This window comes from Cygnus olor, chromosome 3 (genome assembly GCF_009769625.2).
Source record: "Cygnus olor isolate bCygOlo1 chromosome 3, bCygOlo1.pri.v2, whole genome shotgun sequence".
In the NCBI taxonomy this organism is placed as follows: Eukaryota; Metazoa; Chordata; class Aves; order Anseriformes; family Anatidae; genus Cygnus; species Cygnus olor.
Genome location: NC_049171.1, coordinates 119,036,181 through 119,052,169, shown reverse-complemented (window position 1 = coordinate 119,052,169; position 15,989 = coordinate 119,036,181). Strand labels below are relative to the sequence as shown.

The 15,989-nt window shown below is 37.9% G+C and overlaps 1 protein-coding gene across 1 annotated transcript in view; it reads right to left on the bottom strand.

The window, feature by feature from the left end:
- The window catches only part of RTN4 (reticulon 4), a 69,835-nt gene extending 58,282 nt beyond the window's left edge, over window positions 1-11,553 (bottom strand). The window contains exons 1-5 of the mRNA XM_040553508.1: window positions 11,452-11,553; window positions 5,845-5,915; window positions 4,662-4,744; window positions 2,408-2,473; window positions 1,812-1,850 (exon numbers count right to left, since the gene is read on the bottom strand). Of these exons, the coding sequence (XP_040409442.1) occupies window positions 1,812-1,825 (14 nt within the window). The 5' untranslated portion in view covers window positions 1,826-1,850; window positions 2,408-2,473; window positions 4,662-4,744; window positions 5,845-5,915; window positions 11,452-11,553. The remainder of the gene's footprint in view (window positions 1-1,811; window positions 1,851-2,407; window positions 2,474-4,661; window positions 4,745-5,844; window positions 5,916-11,451) is intronic.
- Window positions 11,554-15,989: the final 4,436 nt, after the last annotated feature.

Below are 15,989 nucleotides of genomic sequence, written 5' to 3'. Positions count from 1 at the left end.
GGATATGACTGTCCTTCATGCCTATATTTTGTTTCATTTAGATCGGCGTAATGCTAGAACCTTTCTGCTGATGTGTATGCATGCAGAATTAATAGACTTCATCTACTACAAAAAGATGCTGGCAGGAGTTTTGTTGGCAGCAGACAGGGTAAGCACATAACTCTCTCCATGGCTTAGTTACCCTGGTTGCCAAACACATTCAATATTGGCCTCAAGGTGCTTCCTCTTGACCTTTAAAGCCTCGTGGAATCTCAGTCCGAGCGTGTTCTCCAATACAGCAATTCCCTCCCTCACCTTCCTGAGTGCCAAACAGGCTTGGCTGAGTCCTCCCTGTCTCACCCGCAGGTATACAAATGTGCCCAGCCAACTTGCAACTTAACTGCCCCTAGTGCTTTTCTCCTGCAGGAATGTCCACCTAATTGTGATCACCAAAGTTACACAGAGATTGCACTCAATGCTTTTTTTTTTTTTTTAACTTTCCCCATAAATGCAGGTTTGGCATCCAAAGTTGTGCTAAAGTCCTTTATTTTTAGTAAATGCTATATTTGGTTGTTATGAAATAAAATAAAAATTGAAGTTGTTGCTCTTGGTTACACTCTCCTCTTACCAAAATAATACAGAGCTTTAGGAAATATGCAACAAGCACACACTGATCCTGATGACAATTCGTAACACTGGATGAAAAGATTAAAAATAGTGTGGTATAATTAGTATAAATCAATCCACGTAGTCTGGCTTTATTTCAAACCAGTGAAACTTTCAGTAAGTAATACGTTTGTTTGCAATATGTAATGGAAGGAAAACACCAATTCCTTATTCTTTTAACTCACACCTGCAAATGGAAAACAGGAGCTCTCTTATTTGCTTGTACACCAACTGGCAGGTTTTGATTCTGCAAGTACTTGTACATGTGTTCCTCCTTCATAGTCACAACCTGCTCTACCCCGTATCCAAAACTGCTTAGTAGCAAAGCATTTGCTGGACTAGACCTAAGAGCAGGATTTATATTTTTAAAGGTTTTACCTTAAGAAAATTAGGTTATATTCTGAAAATGAAACACAATTTTAAAACAATTTACTGTCAGCTTTTGGAGGAAGAGGTCTAGATTATGTTAAAGATGTGGTAGTTATCTGAATATCCTTTCTAGCAGCTGACCCCTTTGGCCTTTGTGGCACTTGCCTCGATACTGCCAATAGTAACAAAGCACAGCAAGTTACAGAGCTTGTATCTATCGTCACACATGCATCTGCAACACAACTGTATGCAAATATGTAGTCACAATTCTGTTTCAGAATACTATTTTAACCAACAAGCTCAAACTAACTGAAAAGACTGTTTAAACAACAGCCAATAAGATTTTTTTCTCTCTTATTTATGTCACAGAGAACTTGTACATAGACATCCCACAGAGATGGTTTTCATAGATTAAAAAAAAAAAAAAAAACGCTTCTTTTTAACCAGACCATACTTCAGCTTCCCACTAAAAGTTCAGTTTTCCAAATAGCACCTCTTGGGAAAAAAATCACAAACATTGTTTCCAGAGAAACACATAGCTGTGTTTGAATGGAGGGCATAGCTTGTGTTTTTAAAATCCTGATTATACTTTACAAAGTACTGACACAGGCCTACATTGCAGAAGGCTTATTTCACAGCATTAAAACACAGCATAAAATGAGAAGGCTGATCCTGGCCTCTTTTTTATCTTACTGGGAAGTCTGGCTCAACTCCAATCTTCCCTCAGTTTAGGTCTAAGCCATAAATTAACAAACTACTTGTCCATATAAGAAAACAAAATTATTCAGCCACTTTACCTTCCCAGGATCATTTTCCTTGAGGTCTGTTCCCCAATCCTGCTCCATGTGACAGAGATTTCCGTGACAGTCAGAGGTTAACACAAAGTGAACGTCATAAAAACCACGAGCGATACCTTCACTGCAATTGCCATTGCAGGTACACTGCAATTACTACAAATAAGCGATCATTTTTATCATAGTACAAAAAAAAGGTGTGGTTTAGTTTGTGCTTGTCAGAGGATCTGTAGGAGTTTGCACAACAGAGGATCAACAGTGCTTTTATTTTAGCAACAAGAGCTGTTCAAGTGATGGTATTTAAGGAATGAGGTCATTTATTCAAGCTGTTTAGATATAACAGTGTTCAATGATGTCAGTCAGGCTCCAAGTAGATAAAAAGTGCATCATCTTATCAGCCAGGCATTTCTAGTGCTGGTGAGCTTCTCACATTTAATAAAGCAAGGCATGGAAAATAAACTCCATCCTGGCACAGACAGATGCTTCTGAAGCCATATACACTTTATAGCAGAGTTGGAAAATATGAATTACAAGACTTTATGCATATGTCTCTGAATGCCTGTACTTTGTGTTTAAAGGACAAAAATCAATGTTCATACCTGAATTAGTAGTTTTTCTCTCTATTAGGTAAGATTTCAGTAAGACAGATGTTGCAGCAGGAAATCCTAGGCAACAAAACACATTTCAATTACTATATTGGTGAAAATCATTTGGTAAAGTACTAATCTGACTTTATAATTTTATCCTGATACACTTAATTAACATGCAAGATTTGCCCCAAGATTTTTGGCAGAAGATGTTTGAATGTTACTATGCATCCATAAAAAGACCAAAATTCACTCTCCGAAGTAACCCCTATTGTAAAAAAAAAAAAAAGAGGTCAATGGCTGACATAGTCTGATATTAGTCAGTATGACCGTAACCTCAGCAGAAATTATTTCATTTGGCCCATGGTCTTTACAACAAATTTATTTTCCTATGCAGCCAGTTAAAAAAAAATCATCCTTTTTCTAAATACAAATAACATGTTTACAGAGATAGGTTTATCTGAAAACTTTAAATTTTGTCTCACTAACATATGTAAATCCATTATTTCTACTCACCTCAAAACTTCTTAACTGTTGGTAACTGATATGTCCTTTCTCAAAACACATTTTACAAAAAGTATTTGTCACTGAAGTTTTAAACACATATCAGAAATACAATTATTAAGTTATCAGTTCTGTTACAATAACCCAGAAGTTAGGCACTGTAATCACTTTTCTGAAGAATTTATACTGGCCAAGTCTCTGCCCTGAAAATATTTACATGCATGACTTCAGTAAAAGTATTCACGTAAACAAAATTATTCATGTGTACAAATCTTCCAGACTTCAGCCAAAAAGATGATAGCACTGAGTAAAAAAAACATTGGTATTGTCCATAATACACTGAAGATAAACCAGGCTGTCAGGCAGTGATCTGTCTTAATTTTTTATGAAATGGTTTATGCCAAATAAATTTCCTCTGACTTCATAAATGCAAAATGAGTTATTTCCAGGCCTCACACATCTAGCGGATACTTATGTTAGGCTTTAGTAATTTACATCATTACAAAGATATCAAGATTGGGCCCTTGTAATGGTAAGTATTTCAACAAATCCCATTATAAAGTTTTTAGCTTCCTTTAAATTGCGTTTCACTGTTTGTGTATTGAAGGAACAAGACTGCAACAGTGATGAAAAAGATTTACAGCCTAGTTTGATTTACAGTGCCTCGTGTTTACATGGAAGCCAAAAATATCCAATGAGCCTCACCTGAACACGTGAACAATTTTTACTCAATGAAATAAGCCTACGTTGCTTAACAGCAATACTAATCTCCATAAAGAATATGTTCCAAAGAGATAATGTGAATTAACCCTGAAAACATGCTTAAACTCCAGCTCCCATTATTGTTTTGCATCCCCAAGGGACTGTAACATTAGCCCTAGTATGATACCATAAATACAAGAAAAATTCAGTATAATTGAAAGATACCACAATTTCAAACTGTTCCAAATGTTATCCTGTTTAACATCTGTTACACTAAAGAGAAATAGAAGAAGATGGATAGGAAAAATATTCAACAGGGACTAGATTCACAACAGTTATGCACACTACTTGATTAAATCTTTCATTTTGAACTATTTTTCAAGCATAAAACATACCAAGCAGCAAGTAAACCGGAATTACACGAAATTCTGACCAAGTAAAACTAACAATTCAGTAATTCTCACTTTCCCACTTTATACCTGGACAGCAACCATCTGAACTGTAAGATAATCAATATTTATCTTTAGACAGAAAGAAGAAATGTGGATGTCTTTCTGTAGAAATGATCAGTGAAAGTACTGCCACAGACAGGGACAATACTGAACAAACAGCCAGAAGGTAAGCTAAGACATCAAATAAAGCCAAATTCTTTCATTTAGAAAAAAAATATTTTCACTGATATGACTAAGTTATTCATGTTTGTTTCTGCACTTTATCAGTCATTCTTTTCTCTCTCCCCACCCAACAATAGCAGACATATATAGTTTTTTTCCTTTCCTCATCACAAGATAAAATGAAAGCCTCTTTGAAAAAGACTTTTTTTCTTTTTCTTTTTCTTTTTCTTTCAGGAGCTTTCATGTTGCTGCTTGCACACTGTATGTTTTCTCCTTTGTGTAGGCTATGTGTAGCCTAGGTACCTGAACATGCCCCAAACAAAAATTATGCCTGAAGCTAAATATAGAAAGCAATTTGTACCTCATCTACCTGTCAGAACCACAAATTGTTTATATTCATTGAAAAAGAGGAAAACCTGTTGCTAGCTACTGGACAATAGACAAACCTGTCTCCCTAGGTGGTAAGTCGCTGGACAGCCTCCTTCTCCAAAGGCACTCATTGAGCAGTCTCCTTTCTTTGGAACTCTCCCTGTGGTGGAATTCACAGAGCTCTTATTGATGAGCATTAGCATTGGGTGTACACACAAATTTCACACAGGAAGGCAAAAAGCAGTGAGCCAGTCCTTCAGTTAATGTAAACTGCCAGGGTTTTTTGGTTGCTTGCTTCGCTTTGCGTTACTTTTTACAAGCCTTGTGGCATTAGGCTGAACACCCATGCTGAGATATAACAGGTCAGAGGGGACAAATGCTTGTTATTTTCACTCATCCAAGCTGCTGTTTTAATCTTGCTGAATTGCATCTGTGCTGGAAAAGTGTTTTTCAAGTTCAAACTGGACCACTTTATTAAACAGCATCAAGGCTACGTTAATAAGGATTCTGATGAGCATAAATTTCTTTCAAAGTTTTTGACCAACACTCTCCTGTCCATACAATCTGATAAATATCAGAATAACTATCAGTAGAAGCAAATGAAACCTATCTAAAGAATTCCACTATGCAAATTTCAACCAGGGAGATTTACTTCCATTACAACCAATTCGTAGGGTGTTAAGAGCATTTTACCCCTTCATTATTTCATGTTACCAAGCTGCTGGGTGATCTATGTTGTATGAATGTCTCATTTCATGGCTGAACAAAAGCTATCACAGCCACTTTCCATATCTGATTCAGAAAACCTGTTATTGCTTATTACAGATGGAGTTCAAATAGACATGAATGACTGAGTCTATTTCAGCTGTTTACCAGATATACTACCAATTACATTATGAAATAATAGAGGAAAATGTTTCTAATTTTCTGTTAATTGAAGGTAAATTACAGTTGTGCTACAGGTGAGAATAAACCAGCAAACCTCAATTATATTAATTAACCTATGTAATTTAGGCCAACTGAACATAACTCTTCACAATTTTTCTACATTTATATACTGGAGCATGTAATATGCTGGTTAATTGTGATGAGATCGAACTATTAATTATAAATGCAAACAGAACAGAGTTCAAAAGAGTGAGCTTGGAACCTCTTAATTTCTTTGTTATTATTGGCTGGCCATCACACATCAGCTTTATGAAGAAATACCCCCAAACTGGAAAGTGCTGTCATCTTGCAGTCAGCTACATTATAAATTACCTCCCAAACCATTCTTCTGTCCGACAGTCAAAGCAGCGCCTTCTCCAGCTTGAGCCTTCGCCAGCAAATCTCTGAAAATGGTGTCAGGGAGCAGATTTAGCACAGTCACACAATAATGCTGAGTAACTCTGATCCTCACTGGGAATAATTTCTGCTGCTGTCACTTCTCAGCCATTACATCTTCTGAGGAAGCTGCCTTCTTTGCTAGCTCAAGCTTTATTTGCTGTACCACCTCTGTCTTCAAAGTATGCTTGTCAACTTCCCAGATTAAAACAAACTATCCAAATGAGTTCCTTTGGGGAATGAACAATAGCTAATCCCTAGCCGTGACTTTAAAAATACTTCTGCCTTCTTTTCATTTCTTCTCTTTAGGCAGGAGTCAAATTATTTTTATTTATTTATTTACTTAGAATCATGCATCCAAATCTTCAAAAGGAAACATTTTTAAAAGGAACTTCTAACATAATTTCAACACCCTCTGCTTTCTTTCCCTTAGGGCCTCACCATTTTCCTCATTTCTTCCAGAGCTACTTCCCTCTTTCTATGCTTGTTTCCTTCAAACACCCTTCTCATCTTTTCATGTTTTTTAAACAAAAAAAAAATCCTATTTAAAATATTTGGGAATGAAATAGTGACAAAATTCATTGCTGGATAGTAACAAGGACACAGAGCTTTGGCATGACAGCAAATCTATTCCCCTAGTTTTAAATTCCAGACAATCCAACTCCTTGAGGAATCTTTCCAGTGAGTTCAGGAGACATTACATCTTCATAGCTTGACTTGGACAACTTACAGACATGCACAAGGCATGATTCTAAACTACAACACACTTTACTGTTCTTTCTGGCTTACTTTTAGAGTAGTCAACAGCAGTATTCATATGCTATCTACTACTTGTTCTCCTTTGCAACCACAAAGTCAATCTCCATACATTACCAAGTTAAACCAAATCAATGTACTGTTTGTTTTAAGACTTCTTATTTAGTGCCAAGAGAGATGATAATGAAGACTCAAACTGCCCTGTGTACCCATACAGGCATACCTTTAGGGAGGAAGGAGGGAAGGTAGGGAAGAATGACAGCTCACAGATGTCTGATGCTTTCCATCAGGTGTGGCATACCTACTGAAACCAAATGCTCTGAGAGGCCATTTCCAGACTACAGGTATTTACAGATTTCGTTTTCATTTTACTGGCAACTTAAGACATTGTGAAATCTATAAATTCTTGTACCTTCATGATTAGGTAAAACAACTCCATATTACATAAACTTTCATGTGACACTCATTCTACATAGTCCGCCAACATTTATCCTCTCAGACCAATTAAATCTTCAAACCGTAAGCATTAGCATCTGAGTCATTTAAAATAAGGATATATAGGCACCAGAATCCCACATAAGGGGGAATAGAAGCCAAGGAAGAAGCAGTTATAAGAAGCTTTTTTCAGCTCTGAAAACACTAAGTCATGCTCTGCAGACTGCTGAAATGACTTTCCTTTCCCAACTAGCCTATGTAATGCCTCTGCAACACTGGCAAACCACAGATAGGCTTTCTGTAAGAGCTCCTTTTTAAAGCTTCACATATCTGTGACAGCCCAAGTGTTGTGCCACTTCGAGATTTGGTCAGGGGACATTCTCTCTCACTTGCAGTGTGCTCAGTTAATTGTCTATTTGAAGAACAGATCACATTTCTTTGGACTCAGATTCAAACTGGCAATAAGCTTATTACAGCCTATTAACAAATGTAATGTTTTCTGTTAAAAAGCTTTCCCACACATCAGGATACCACTCAGCTCCAAGAAACATACCGTGCAAAGTTCTCTCAAATATTTCAGATGTACTAAGCCAAAAAAATGTAGATTAAATGGCCTGTACATTTACACCCCAGTAAAGGTAGGTTTCTCTTTCCCACCCCACATGTTTTCATCTGCCAAAGCACTTTTATAAAACCAACACTGGGGCAATTTTTTCCCCATAAACACCCCAGTAAGAATACTCAATTAAATAATCTCTTTTACCACAGTGTAGCAGCCTAACCATGCTGGGCTCGTGGGAGAAGTTGATAGCTGCATATGTTTGGGGATTCCACTTATTTTGAAAAAAAAGCCCAAATCTCAGGTTCTTCAGCTTTGAAAAAAGCTTGCTTGCAATGAAAGGAATTTCCTTTCCTGCCTTAAATCAAGTATTATTGCCTTACTGAAATAAGGTATGCTGTTAATATGGTCAGTTTTTCTCAAATATAAGGTATTGTTTGTTTTTTCTTTTCCTATGTAGACAGCAAGCAGTATTCTCAGTTCATGAATCTTTCTCATTCTTCTTCAACACTCCAGAAGTGAAATATTGACCCAACATGCTTCCTGCAAACACGGCGATGTCGCTGTGCCAAGCTTTCTGCAAACATGGGGCATCAGGGAACTTACTCCATAGGTTTTTCCTTGAAGTTGGAATTACATGACAAGCATGAAGGATGAACTAAAAATTTGCATTTCAATCCTATCAACAAAAAAGCTGCACATTTTTCATATTCTAGATTATGAATATCTGGAAATCTAAAGCCTTCTAAAAATGCAGAGGCTGGCCTAAAACAATGTAGAAAATATGAGGTTTTGCAGTCTCTTCTCTGTCTGTGAAGTCTGCACAGCATATTTGAGTGTGCACCGATGCAGCTGCTTAGAGCAGAGCCAGGCAGTCATGACGTCTGCAGAAACTGTGTCCAGAGCCTGGTAGTGACAAGAAGTGAAGACCTCCATGTCTTATTACAGCTTTGGGGATGAACAGCACTGGGGCAATTTTCTCCCATAGACACCCCAGCAGGAATTCTCACTTGTTAACTGAGAGATCTTCCTGTTACCTATTGGTCTCACATGGTAACAGTGCAAGAACAGAGCACAAACCCTATAGATCAAGACTAATAATCTAAAAAGATACCATGCTAATTTTCCCCATGAAATGTAACAGCTACAGAAAATCCATTTACAGCCTGTCAAAGATGGATGAAAGAAAGAAAAATTACAAAGGAGCTAATTCTCCATTTTTTTTCCTGTTTAGTCATTAGCATTAATGCTAATTAAAACTAAATTAGCATTTAGCCCATTAGACCCAGTCCCCTAATAAGGACAGAAGAGCCCTGCAGATATAATGGGGAATCTGAATGTGAGGAGACCCCTTGCAGCAGCCTGTGCACTGCCACCTGCCTACCAGCACCTTACTGTTGACAATGCTTCATCACCGTGAATATCTTCGATCAAAGATCTTGAGCCAGCTGTGCCCTCCTGGTTTGTCTTGCAATGTGTCACTGCAGCAATACAAATATAGCCAGTCCATTACTCTCAGATTGTCTGACTAAGCAGTTTTTGGCTGAGAAAACACTGTTATTTCACTACTGGGATGAAATTTTTATTTCAGATATAATCTTGCAGTCATAGAATTTCCTAGCTAGGGCTACACCTCTAAAAATCCAAGGGCAGATTTGGGCCTTAATGGACAAACAGCTCAAAAAGGAATCCACAACTGAGCTTTTTTTTTTTTTTTTTTTTTTTTTTTTTTTTTTTTTTTTTTTTTGTCCAGAGAGTTAATAAAGAGATGACAGGGCACAAAACTATGGACAGAAAGCAAAATGTTAAGGATACCATAGGACCAAATTCTATTCTCAGTGAAACATTCATTAAATAGAGAAATTCTGTAAGAATTTACTAAATCTAGTACTAAAACTACTTGTCTTTTCAAGGGTATGGAGAGCTATTTATTAACCCTGAGTCAGGTGTTCCTGGTTAAAAGTCTACATAACAGTAATCCCACATGCTGTAATTTTAATAAAATACTGACTGATCTTTTGGATCATGCTCCATAACTTGACCCTGGCTTTTTATTTACTAGTTATGAAATATGGGAGTCAAGTCTTAAAAAGAACAACAACAACAAAACTTCCTGATAAAATACATTAACTGCAGAAAAGTTGCCACTTAGGGTAGTAAATCAGATGCCAAAAAGTACCTTTTTGTGTGCATGGAAATAATGTGGCAACTTCTTGCATGCTGAGTACAGCTATCTCCCTCTTTACATTCTGTGCACACTCAGCTCTATACTGCATGAGCTGGTTTTGTTTACAGATGACAGGGTTTCTCAGCAACATAAGAATGTGAAGCAGAAACAGTATGTGTCACTAAGAACAAAGCAAAAAGTCAGTCTTGGTTTCCTTTCACAATCTGGTATTTTTCCTTTCATGTATTTCCCCTGCTATGCTTTTTGCCTACAGATTACCCAACAATTTTCAGAGCTTGTCTCAGGTGCACTTCTGCTGCGTACATAAAATACGCCCCAAAAGAAAAGGGGAAAGAAAGGTCATAAATATAAGTACATAGATGAAATGTTTCTACTGTACATGCACCTACATAATACATACAACAGACGTAGGTCCTATTCTGTATTATTGGGAAAATCTCAGACCTCATGTGTTTTTAGGTCTATTGATAAGTAGAATCTTCTTAGCCTAAAGTTAATATTCATCCCACATGAGTATTATGGGTGTTTCAGAATAATCATACTCATTTCATCTGGGCCAAGAGTAGATTAAAAAATGGCTTTAATTATCAACTTTGAGTTTCTGGGAATTCATACACTAGAAAGACATTTAAATTTTTTTTTAAAAGTATTTTTATATATTTTTTTAAATGTTTATGTCATGGAGTAGAACCATTTGTCTCTTTGGCCACATTTGTCTGCAAATAACGTTCCTCAGTACTGATGTCACCATATTAATTAGCCTTTAAATGAAGCCCCCTAACTGTTACTGAGAGCTGCTTTTTCACTGTCACTGAAATTAATTATCTTTTGCATCAAGTGCCAAACTGATGGGCAATGAGGTGAATTACAAATAAATCGCCCAATATAGCCAACACCAAAGTGCTCGGTCATTTATGCAGTCCCTCTTTATCCTGGGAGAAGCAGGAAAAAAAGCAGCCTTGAGACTCATCATTTTTGGCAGGGTCCAGCAAGCTATCTAAACTGCATTCACTTACCAGCTCTAGCTTTGTTTGCAGGAGTTGAAATGAAGTGCAAAACAGCACCAACAACTTCTCGCTGCTCAGATTTGCCCCCTAACGGTTTATCTTAGGGAAGGAACGAAACTTGTTGCTGGACATGCTTTCACAGAAACAGTGCATAAGAAGGAAAGAAGCCATGTCTTTTTCACTATCCCCAGCAGGCTTATGTCCTGCATACTGTCAATTCAGTCCTGAATATTTATATCGCTACCAGTCAACAGACTGTATTCTTTCACAAACCGCCAGCCAAAGTGATTTCTCACAGCCAAGCAGCTGCTATTCTTCTCTATCCTTTCCAAGGGCTCAGCCTCACAGTCGCTAGATAGAAAAGATCAGGTTAAACAAGGGGAAAATTTGCAAGTTCTTCTTAAGACCCGAAACAAACAGACACATTCATACACAGTTACAAGGACCAAGGGCACAAGAATCAAGCAATTTTTCAGATTCAAGGTATTTTGGAAGAGGAGTTGTATTAGAAGACTCCATAAAAATAACACTAACATATTGGTAACTAAGTCTGTGAAGAGGGTGGTTTGAGCATCACAGCAGAAACAGGTGATATCTACCTGGCTGCAAGCCTGTCAGCTTCAAGAGACCAAACACTCTGCGTAACAGAGGAGGTGATGGATTTCAGGGCAGTACAGGAACTATAACTCAGCACTTCCAGCACAATGGATGTCACCCTGACTGTAGATCTAACATATTCACCACATGACTAAGGAAACCGGAATGGAAATTCTTTTTGTAAGCGTCATTCCTCTATTTTGTCATCTCTTAAATTACCATGTAGCCAGATGGCGTAAGTGCCAAAGTTTTAAATCTGAAGCTTCTGTCTCACCCTTTCTTAGCAGGATGTGGGGTATATAAAAATTTAATAGTAAAACTTGAAGGAGTTATCTTGTAAAGAAAGTCACAGACCTATTCTCTTGGCTAATTCAGGCTGCTTACAGCATGGAGCAAAAATTAAGTTCTCAGAACAGTTAGTTTCCAAAACTTCCGTTTAATTGAGGTAAATCACTTAACCAGGATGGTTCAATTTTATTTTCATGAACTTATGAAATTTTTACAGAATTTTGTCATGATTTGCCGAAGCAGGATTCTCCTTAGTAATACCAAATACAACTCGTTGGATGTTAATTTTTAACACCTTCCAGGCTGTCCATGGTTTTGTTGCTGTTGTTGTTTTTTACAGTGAGATAGATTCAAGGACATTATCAAAGAAAACAGATAAGTGGGTATTCATTTTCCTGGTCTTTAACATGGTCCACAGACTTAATGACAGTGGCATTTTCATAGGAGTTCGGCTCCAAGGTGAAAACAGCATCATGTTTCAAATGTGATCTTTAAAAAATTGAGATTATTATATATATTCTTCTTGTTCCCTGGATATCCAAAAAGGCATCATTTCAATAAAACAGAATGACTAACCTGAAGACTTTGAAATGCTTGCACAATATAGTTCAGAAGAATCTCTCTGTAGTTCCATTAAAAATAAAAATGACTGAAAAATACCACTCCTAGAATCTTTGTACTGATCAAGACTTGCTCCAGCTGGTCACGCAGATTTACCCCTGCAGGCCAGCATTTACTTCTGCCACACTAGTGCGACCTCCTCTTCCCAGAGGCGACAGAGAACTTTCTAAAAGACCAAAGGCTCACAGTCGCTTCTGCACTACATGTCCCAGGACTCAGAGGCCACGTGTCCGGCATTCAAAATATTTCCATGTCTGCTACAGCAAGCTGCAGTGCAGGTACTGCCAGATAACATCACTGCTGTGTTCTGTTAATACAGGAGTTTCATTCCTGTATGGTGTTTAACTTTTTGTCTATCACCATCTGTTGTGAGGCACAATATTTGCTAAACTTCATGCCCAGTCCAGGCCTATGATGGACTACTTTGACAGCATGCATATGTACTGCCTATAAGCCACACTGCTATATGTGTATCTCAGCTCTCTCTTTGCCTGGAACAAAAATCAGAAAAAATACTGAGGAAAAGATATAAGTTTGGGGTTTATTGTTTCTTTTGTTGTTGTTGTTTTTTCTTTCTTTCCTTTCTTTCTCTTTCTTTCTCTTTCTTTATTTCTTTCTTTTCTTTTCCTTTCTTTCTTTTGCCGATATTAAGTTAGTTGTCTTGGAATAAGCCTTTGGGCCATGTTTAGACCACAAGTTATAACCAAAATTAGGAAAAACAGCTACTAACCATAGAGAAAATTGTGAGCCCTTTTCAAAGGTGCTAAAAAGAGAAGTCTAAAAGATAAATCTTACTTTGTTCCACCTTCTGAAGCAAGAGGCAGAATGGAAATGAGTTCCACTTATTCCAGATACTTCTAGATAATGCATGACTGCATTCATCCATCCACCTTGTAGCATTCCCAGGGGTTGCCAAGACTCAGGAGACAAAAACTGCTGCAAATTCCAGCACAGACCCAGAGGCTCTGCCCCAGAACAAGACAGCTCTCCAAAGCCTGGTGTTTCTTTACTTGGGAAGCACTCTCATGCATGAGGGCTAGTTATTACAGAAACTCTTAAAAGGACACACAGACCTTAACACAATTGGAAACTGTTCAAAAAAGTACGGAAGCTGTAAATGTGCTTCGGCAAATTTGGCCAACTTAATTTCAGAGTGGCCGGTTAAATATAAAAATAAAATACAAAACAGCCAGATTCCAGCATTAAAGTTTGTCCAGCTCCCTGTATCTTCTAACATAACCAGCATTGCAGTTTTAGGCTTCTGCAGGGGGAACCTCTTATTCTGGTGCTACTGAAATGGAGACCAGTTTCTGCAGGCAAAAGGGGAAAAAAGCTGCAGTCACATGCAGTGTCACACAGATGAAGTCATACACTGGCATAACAGCAAGTGTTGTCAGTTGTCAAAGGCCATCTGTAGCCAGCAGACTTAAACTGTCATCCTGGAAAAAGATGCAAACAAGCCTAATGGGAGATTGTATTATCCTCTTTCTGGCATTCAATCAAATGAAGCTTGTTCCCTGACCAGATATAGAAAACAAAGGGCCACATTCTTTTATTTTCTTTTTAAAAAGAAAATCATTATTTTTCAGCAGTTGATATATTTTCAAAATGACAGGAAAAATAGGAACACCCAAAGAGAACTCCATAACTGAAGGGTCACTTGTCAACTGTGGGTTGCGTATAACTCATTTGCTGCTGCAGGGAGAAAGGGATTGCTCCACTGTTTGCTCTGCAGAACAGACTCACAGACTTTTGATTTGAATCATTTATGGGTTGGCTCTATAAGTAATTTGACACTCTGCTTGTGTGCTTTCTCTCTTTTGGGGGAGGGGGGAAGAAGTTATTTTTATGGTGGCAAACACTGTGGAAACTGCTGGAAAAACATACTAAATAAGAGATCCATTACTTGGAGCAGGAAATGGGCACACACTTGGAGATGATGCATTAAGCATTCCTGACAAAGAGTAGCAATGGCTCTCTGTACACTGTGTAACCTCCTAGAGGTGTCAGATCTCCAAATCAACCTGCAACTGAAGACAGGAGACGTGCTGGGGAAGAGGCACACATTCTGGTGCACACAGGCCCCAGTAATGTAAGAAGGGAAATATTTCTGTTCTGTGTTCTAGGAGGCAAAGATAAATGTGCTTGTTTGGTTGGTTCTGGTGCAGAGAGGGTCCAAAGAAGAAGAGTACTGAGAAGTGAAAAATGAGTCTTGGGATCTGTGCCTGGTACTGATGCAAATGAAGGTGAAACTATACAAACAGTAACACAATCAGACCATTCATCATTCCTTCATTAGCGGCTTTTCTTTGCAACACCCCCACCCAAAAAAAAAAAAAAACAACTTTCCTTTTTTTATGAACGACCAAGAGGACTGAAAAGAAAGCCTAACTGGCGAGTGTGCAGTATGCACACTGTTTGTAAGACCGTTTGTTAATGCAAATAAGATAACCCTGAACCATAGATGGTGTTAGTGTAATTCAATTTGCACAAACTCCATCAGATGGAAACTTATTGAGTATACATATGGAATCTCAACTTATGGCAAAACAGTTGCCTGCTACAAACAGAAATGCTTCCAGCACTGGTGCTAAGCAGATACAAGCTCTGCACTCCAGATACAATCAAAGACCTGTTATCTTGCTCAGATTTACAGGAAAGGTCAGATTTCCATAATACATGCACTACAAATATGCTGGCCCTGTTTACTCATACACAATTACAATTACACACAATTACTATCAGTGAAAAAATGATAAAATTGTTTTAAAATACTTCATGTTCCTTTAACAGAATAAAAGTCTTTCATGTTCTATTCACTTGGATGATTGGATGACTGAACAGTAAGGTTGTGTTTATATATATGTGCATTATAGTCTGGGCTCACAGAATCCAACATTGCCACACCAGCCTGTCACTCTCCATTAAAAAAACTTGACTGCAGCTGCTAAATAAACGTTTCAGTCAAAATTTTCCATGTCATTGGCTGAACATTTTGGAGAGCATTTCAGCAAGAAATGATTCAGCTGTTTCCAAGAAATAAGTTGGAGAGAAAATACATTGTCATGACTATATTACAAAAAGAAATCTTCAGAGTTTTTTTTTGTTTTTTGTTTGTTTGTTTGTTTGTTTTTGAGGGGGCAGGTGGGTGGGCTTTTTTTGTTTGTGATTGTCATTGTTGGTTTTGTTGTTGTTTTAATTCTGAAGAGCATGTAACTGGTAAGGTGTGCACCTTCCTATTCCTGAAAGAAAATGTTCTTACAATCCTCAGAAAAATTCCGCTTGTTAGATTTTCTAGAACTTGAAGCTACTAAACTTTTGGAGACCCCCATGCCTTTTACAACTCTGTATGTAATCAGACTGCAGGCACTGCCCACCTGCAGAAAGCAAGCTCCAGGGACTCACAAGGACTTCCATCTGCTGAACCCAGATGCTAGAAGGCTGGACACAAACTGAGGGCAGGAACTCCCCTGTCCTGCTCACAGCAACCTTTTCCTCAGCACACAGTCGGCCTGGAGAAGGTAGCAGTTTCCTTCAGAATGCACAGAGAACACAAGGATTGACACAAGGACATCATGAAGAAAATAAGCAGAATGGGAAAAAATGTCTTGCCTGCATAGTAACTGATAGC